General features: G+C 36.6%; 1 protein-coding gene across 1 annotated transcript; it reads left to right on the forward strand.

Moving 5' to 3' along the window:
- The first annotated feature begins 505 nt into the window (after positions 1 to 505).
- LOC738761 (olfactory receptor 5H8) lies at positions 506 to 1,452 on the forward strand. Its single transcript, XM_054682611.1, has one exon. The coding sequence runs from the start codon at positions 523 to 525 to the stop codon at positions 1,450 to 1,452; it is 930 nt and encodes a 309-aa protein (XP_054538586.1). The 5' UTR covers positions 506 to 522.
- The last annotated feature ends 7,016 nt before the right edge of the window (positions 1,453 to 8,468 follow it).

Genomic DNA, 8,468 nt, shown 5'->3' on the forward strand with positions numbered 1-8,468 from the left:
TGTGCAGTTAACGCAATCATCACAGGGTCCTGAGGTGACATACATCCTCCTCAGCATTCGAAGATGATGGGATTAAGAGATTAAAGTAAAGACAGGCATAGGAAATCACAAGGGTATTGATTGGAGAAGTGATAAGTGTCCATGAAATCTTCACAATTTATGTTCAGAGATTGCAGTAAAGGCAGGCATAAGAAATTATAAAAGTATTAATTTGAGGAACTAATAAATGTCCATGAAATCTTCACAATTAATGTTCTTCTACCATGGCTTCAGCTGGTCCCTCCATTCAGGGTCCCTGACTTCCCGCAACATTCTATAAACTCAAATAATTGCATTTTTCCACCTCTTCAGTTCCCCTACTATAGTTTTCATCAGCACAGTGTAATAAATACATGAATAGGACATTCTGATGAGTGTATGATTTTATTTTAACTCCTCTCCTCCAGTATTCACTTTATAAATTCTTATTGAATATTCTTTTTATATTTATTTCAGTTCACTCAGGGTACATCCAATGAGGACATGGATGACGAAAATGCAACATTGCTGACAGAGTTTGTTCTCACAGGACTTACATATCAATCAGAGTGGAAAATACCCCTGTTCCTGGCATTCTTGGTAATATATCTCATCACCATCATGGCAAATCTTGGTCTGATTGCTGTCATCTGGAAAGACTCACACCTTCACATTCCAATGTACTTATTCCTTGGGAGTTTAGCCTTTGTGGATGCTTGGTTATCATCCTCAGTGACCCCTAAGATGCTGATCAGCTTTTTAGCTAAGAGTATGATTATTTCTGTCTCTGAATGCAAGAGACAATTTTTTTCCTTTGGAATCAGTGGAACCACAGAATGTTTTCTCTTGGCAACAATGGCATATGATCACTATGTAGCCATATGCAAACCTTTACTTTATCCAGTCATTATGACCAATGGACTGTGTATCCCACTATTAGTCTTGTCATTTATAGGTGGCTTTCTTCATGCCTTAATTCATGAAGGTATTTTATTCAGATTAACCTTCTGTAATTCCAACATAATACATCACTTTTACTGTGACATTATCCCATTGTTAGAGATTTCCTGTACTGACCCTTCTATTAATTTTTTAATGCTTTTTATTTTGTCTGGTTCAATACAGGTATTCACTATTTTGACTGTTCTTGTCTCTTATACATTTGTCCTCTTTACAATCTTAAAAAAAAAGTCTGCCAAAGACATAAGGAAAGCCTTTTCCACCTGTGGAGCCCATCTCTTATCTGTCTCTTTATACTATGGCCCCCTTCTCTTCATGTATGTGAGCCCTGCATCTCCACAAGCAGATGATCAAGATATGGTGGAGTCTCTATTTTACACTGTCATAATTCCTTTCTTAAATCCCATTATCTACAGCCTGAGAAATAAGCAAGTCATAGATTCACTGACAAAAACATTAAAAGGAAATGTTTAGATCTCATACTGGAATGTATTCTCTATTTAAAGTCACATAATCATGCAGGCTAGATGTCAGTATATGTTAGTGTATGTTTAAAGTTTTTTGCAGTTACAATTGTCCTAACTGTTTAACGACTCAAGTCATTAGTATCTAATAAATTCTTTAAGATATTTGTATATATTATTGAAAAGCATACAAGAAAATTTTGTCAACTGTTCATGACATACTAGATTAGAGCAGAAAAAAATAAAAACATTTTACAGGTTTCTTGCTCTTCAATGTGGCTTTATAAATGGATCAAGTGCTACAATAGTAGATCCTTTAATAACAACTTGAGTATGATGTCTTTGTTACTAATACAGGTTTATAAACTAGAGATTCATAGCACAATTCCTCCATAGAACAAGTTTGTGTTTGCATGAACCCAAACAAATCTCATGAATTCAGCTAACCATCACAAAGTGTTTTATTCCACTTTATTGGGAAATGGTTGATTTCTTCTCTTGTAGAGATTCAATTCACATATCATAGACAGAAATGAACAGAAATAGGAAACTATGAGAGGATTCTCTTAGTTCAGTGTGCTTCTGTGAGTGAGGAGAGGCCAGTTGCTTCTCCATTTGTGATGCCTTCTAAGAACATTTCCAGCTGCGTTTGTATGTTTCTTGGCAGTCTGAAAACCTTTACTAATTCGGAAAGCTAACACATTAGACTTAATAATTAAGTTGAGATGAGTGCAGAGAAAAAAAAAAACAGAAGTGGTAGAATAAGAATTAAATGGTCTAAATTTTCCCTGAATTAAAAAGAAAGGAACCTTGTAAGATCAAGAAATCAGTGATATTTATAGGTTATATTACAAGGAATATAGTGTAATTATATTACATGTAATTATAATGTAATTATATTGTAATGTAATTATAATGTAATTATATTCCTTAACAATGAGCGACTTTACGCCTTTGCAGGGACATGGATGGAGCTGGAGGCCATTATCCTTAGCAAACTAACACAGGAAGAGAAAAACAAATAACACATGTTCTCACTTAGATGTGGGGACTGAACGATGAGAACTTTGTATTATAAAAGTATAGCTAGGCCAGCCTGGGCAACATAGGAAGACCCCATCTCTAAAACAAAAATTTAAAACTAGCCAGGCATGGTTGTGTGCACCTGTGGTCTCAGCAAGTTGGGAGGCTGAGGCAGGAGGATCCCTTGAGTCCAGAAGGTGGAGGCTGCAGTGAGCTATGATCGTGCCACTGCACTCCAGCCTGGGCAACAGAGTGAGACACAGTTTCAGGAAAAAAAGCACAGATAAAGTTATTATATATTTTGTCATACTGCACAGAGGTTAATAGAAAAGACATGAAAATGAGCAAGAGTTTGGATATTCTGTTGCTGAAAGGTCCTTGATAGCTTTCCTCAAACTCAATGTTCTTTAAATATAATGAGTGATTCATCTTTAGGTCATCCTTGCCCTTATTCTCTTCACACTTGAAATTCTCTAAGTTCATGCTGGTACCACTCAAGTTCCCACCCCAAAACATACTCAGCTGTGTGTTTTGCAAAACTCAAGTTTCTTATCTTTTTCATCTAGCTCTTACTGTCTTACCTTCTAAGCACTGTAGCCAGATAATTTGTCATAAACAAGACTCTCATTGAATCATATTCCTCTTCAATAACCTTTAATGGATTGTCACTGCTACCAGATTATATGCATATAAGGTATATGTTCCTAGAGCTGAATAAAGTCGTGTACCGCATAATGACATTTCGATTGCCTATAGGATGGTGGTGCCATAAGATTACAATGGAGCTGAAAAATTCCTATCACCTAGTGACATCATAGCCATCATTATGTCACAGTAGAACACATTAATCATGTGTTTGTGGTGATGCTGGTGTATACAAATCTGCACTGTCAGTCATATAAATGTATAGCTCATATATTTATGTACCGTCCATAATAATACTTGATAGTGACAATAAGCAACTGTTAGTGGTTTATATATTTATTATGCTATTAATCATTATTTTAGAGTATATGCCTTCTAATTATATAAAAAAGTTAACTATAAAAGTCTCAGGCAGGTCCTCCAGGATATATTCCAGAAGAAGGCATCGTTGTTATAGAAGATGAGAGCTACATACATGTTATTTCCCCTAAAGACCTTCCAGTGGCACAAGATGTGGAGGTGGAAGACAGTGATATTCATGATCTCGACCCTAACTAGGCCTAAGCTAATGTGTGTGTTTGTGTCTTAGTTTTTAATAAAACGTTTTAAAAATAAAAAATTTAATAAAAATTCTAAAATTAGAAAAAAGCTTATAGAATAGAATTTAAAGAAAAATATTGTCGTATAGCTGTACAACATGTTTGCCTTTTAAGCTAAGTATTATTACCAAAAAGTCAGAAAGTTTTAAAAAGTTTAAAAATTTATAAGGCAAAAACATTACAGTAAGCTCAGTTAATTTAATTTTGAAGAAAGAAAAATGTTGAAATAAATTTAAGGTAGCCTACATGTACAGTATTTATAAAATAAAGTCTACAGTAGTGGACAGAAATGTCCCAGGCCTTCACATTCACTCATCACTTACTCACTGACTCACCTAGAACTACTCCAATCCTGCAAGCTCCATTTACGGTAAGTTGTATAATTTTTAAACTTTTATGTGGTTTTTTTACTCTACCTTTTATATGTGTGGATATATTTAGATATACGAATCCTTACCATTGTATTACAATTGCCTACAGTATTCAGTATAGTAACATGATGTACAGGTTTGTAGCCCAGGAGCAATAGGTGATACCGTATAGCCTAGGTGTGTGGGCAATACCATCTAGATTTTTTGTAAGTACACTCTAGGATGTTTTCACAATGACAAAATCACTTACTTCTTGCAAGAACACTATAGGATGTAATCATAATGACAAATGTCTCAGAACATATTCCCATCATGAAGCGATGCATGACTGCATGTAACTATCCATATGCTTGTTGGTTTGTATGTACAGATTTTGTGATATACATATAGATACACATACACATAAAAATATATAAATATAAAATCTAAATAAATAAGTGTGATATACAGTCATCCTTCTGAATCCCTGGGGCTTCTGGATCTGTGGGGGATCTAGCACTGCCCTCAGATACCAAAATTTATGGATGCTCAAGTCGCTAATATCAAATGGTATAGCATTTTGCATATAACCTCTGCAAATCCTCCTATGTACTTTAAATCATACCTAGATTACTTAAAATGCCTAATACAATGTTGAAGGCGGCCAGCCCCTCCACACCTGTGGGTATTTCTCGTCAGATGGGGTGAGAGACTGAGAAAAGAAATAAGACACAGAGACAAAGTATAGAGAAAGAACAGTGGGCCCGGGGGACCGGCACTCAGCATACGGAAGACCAGCACCAGCATCGGTCTCTGAGTTCGCTCAGTATTTATTGATTACTATTTTCACTATCTCAGCAAGGGGAAAGTGGCAGGATAACAGGGTGAAAGTGGGGAGAAGGTCAGCAAGAAAACATGTGAGCAAAGGAATCTGTGTCTCAAATAAGTTCAAGGGAAGGTACTATGCCTGGATGTGCTCGTAGGCCAGATTTGTGCTTTTCTCCACCCAAACATCTCAGTGTAGTAAAGAATAACAGAGGAGCATTGCCACCAGCATGTCTCACCTCCAGCCACAGAGTGGTTTTCTCCTACCTCAGAATAGAACAAATCATACAATCAGTTTTATACTGAGACATTCCATTCCCAGGGGCATGCAGGAGACAGAGGCCTTCCTCTTATCTCAACCGCAAGAGGCCTTCCTTTTTTACTAATCCTGTGTCGGGATGAGGGTGTCGGGCTGAGGGATGGTCAGGTGTTTCCCATCCCACGAGGCCATATCTCAGGCTATCTTCGTGGGGAGAAACCTTGGACAATACCCGGCTTTCCTGGGCAGAGGTCCCTGTGGCTTTCCGCAGTGCATTGTGCCCCTGGTTAATTGAGAATGGAGAATGGCGATGACTTTTACCAAGCATACTGCCTGTAAACATACTATTAACAAGGCACATCCTGCACAGCCCTAGGTCCCTTAAACCTTGATTCCATACAATACATGTTTCTGTGACACAAGGTTGGGGGTAAAGTTACAGATTAACAGCATCTCAAGGCAAAACAATTGTTCAGGGTACAGATCAAAATGGAGTTTCTTATGTCTTCCTTTTCTACATAGACACAGTAATAGTCTGATCTCTCTTTCTTTTCCCTACACAATGTAATCACTAAGTAAATAGTTGTTATACTGTATTGTTTAGCAAATAGTGACCAAAACCAACAGTCTCTACATATTTAGTAAAGATGCAATTATTTTTTCTTGAATAGTTTTGATCCAAAATTGTTTGAATCCACAAATGCAAAACCAACAGATGTAGAGAGCCAACTATATGTGCTTGTCTTTGTGTGTGTGTGTGTTTATAGATGATAGATAGATCTTTGTCACACTGCATTTGCTCACTCTGACATTGAGTTCATTTCCAATGAAACCTTGGTTTAACTGGAGTCTCTACAGTTGTCCTAATGGAATCTGTGTTGTAGCCAAAATCAGTTACTGAGAGACTTCTGGACATACTTTAGTCTCTCAGGTACATGCTTTTTCTCAGATAGGTCCATCCACAGAGAAACTTTCCTCCCTTGACTGCGTCCATCCTCATTTGCAATTGAAATGGCACTCTTTCTTCAAGATCTATCTCAAATGTTCCTACTAACTCATTTGAAATATTTAGCAATTTTTTTCTTTTTTAAGGCCAAAATTATCCTTGCATAGTATTTATTTTTGGCCCAAAGGATCTTGTAGATTACAATATATAGTCTAACTACTCTTTCTGTATTTTGCAGTGTGTAGACAGTGGCTTATTCACATAAGGGCCTAAATAAGCATTTATGAAATATTTGTGAAATTAAAATGAAACGGACAGCACAAATTCCTAGAATGCAGTAAGAGTGCATCAGTCTTTTTTAACCTTGATATGAGCCCAAGGAGATTACTGAGCCTGGGATGTCTGCTGCAGGCAACTTGCCTTATGCTTCCTTCATGACAATTGAAAATATTATACACCTAAATAAATTATTTATATTCTTATTACTAGGATTGGCTTCTGGGATAGAGTAGGAGAAAGTATCAAGGGGAAGCTATTCAGTTAGATGTTTGGTATAAAGGATAAAAATATATAAATATTTAAAATAAATATTATTCTACATTTGTGGACATCCAGTTAACAAAATCATCTACCCTCTTTTTGTTCTCCCAAGAAATCCCACCAAACTCCAGGAAACAGAGTGAATATGGAACACTTCAACTGCTATTACTCCTTCCCTTAGAGAATCCATGTTATTACATGTGTCTGTAGCTTTTCTAAAAATTTTTACTGCTATGTAATATTTTCAATGTACTGATGGTTTCCTGTGAATTATCTATCTTTTTGGTGGTTTGTTCATTGTTATAATCCAAAGATTAGATTGGTAATGTAAGCATCTGATGTCCACTTTTTTTTTTTTTTTTTTTTTTTTTTTTTTTTTTTTTTTTTTTTTTTTGCCATTTTAAAGGTCTAGTTCCCTGATTGGCCTTTTTCTTCAATGAAAAGGTGGACATCAAGCTTTGAGCATGTGGCAACATGTGTAGCATGTTAAGTCATACTTCATGTTGGATGAGTATGAAAGAGGTCCTCTCAGAAACTCAGACTTCTTCTGAAGCCTTTTTCTTGTATATGTCTAGTCTACAGGTACTTGTTCTCTGGTTTGTCCTTGAATATAATTCCAACTATTTTATGTCTTCCCGACACAAATTATTTCTTTATAGATATAATATTTTTTGTCATTTTTGTCATTTCAAGAGATGTTAGGAAAGAGTTAAAATATACATCTGTTATAAGCTATACTCCAAGTCTGAAGATCTGAGAACCAGGAGTGCTGAGGGCAGGAGAAAATCAATGTGCCAGCTCAGTCAGCCAGAGAGCAAATTTGACCTGCCCCTGTCTTTTTATGCCACTCAGGCCCTAAATCAATTGACTGATGCCCTCCCACACTGAGGAGAGCCATCTGCTTTACTCAGTCCACCGATTCAAATGCAAGTATCTGCTAGAAATACCCTCACAGACACACCCAGAAATAAGGTTTAACCAGATATCTGGGCATCTCTGGCTTTGTCAAGCTGACGCATAAAATCATCCCCTGCCCACCACTTGTCAATGCACCTTCCACAGGATTGGAGGCAAAGATCTTTGTTAATATTTACTCTTTCCTTTAATATCCGGGAACTAAAATATTATGATGCAAAATTAACAATAGTTAAAAACTGTGATATAAAGTCAATACATCTTATGTTACATTATGAAATAATCGAAGAAAGAAAACAAGGACTTTTACTATACACACACGCAAACACAAATGCCTTCAAAACAAACAGAAAATACTCGTGCCAATTACATTCTTTATTTCTGTAACTGTTCATGTGGTCAAAGCTGGTATATATAACCTTCTTCCATTACCCATACTTTATTCTAATTGCTTTTAGTAAGCATTTACTTACTAAAAGAACCATGTCCACTTCAGTTGGACATGGTTCTTCACCTGGTATAGTGACCCAAATCTCAACCACCCAAGCCAGCACAGTTACTTCTTTTTTTGCTAGGGAATTCAGAGAAATGATGAACCTAAAGTGGCCAGGTGGTGGTATGAACTTTCACTTTGGTGGAATAGTTGTTCTGTCTCCTAGTGGAACATTCCTTCCTCTGGAACTAAGACCTCTAGGCCAGGAGAAAAATAACGTCAGGGGACCAGAAGCAAAAATTTTGCTAACAAGATCATTAGGGCTAATAGTGAGTGGCCCACTCTCATTTTCACCAGTTCCTTTCCTGGGCCCAAGCATCCTATGACAGAAACAGTGCCATATATAGGATTCTAATTCAGAGCATGTAGTGTTTTGGAAAACTTTGTCCCAGCCCTAACAGGTACTGCCACATCTCTGATGTGACAATACC

The sequence above is a fragment of the Pan troglodytes genome, chromosome 2 (genome assembly GCF_028858775.2).
Source record: "Pan troglodytes isolate AG18354 chromosome 2, NHGRI_mPanTro3-v2.0_pri, whole genome shotgun sequence".
Taxonomy (NCBI): Eukaryota; Metazoa; Chordata; class Mammalia; order Primates; family Hominidae; genus Pan; species Pan troglodytes.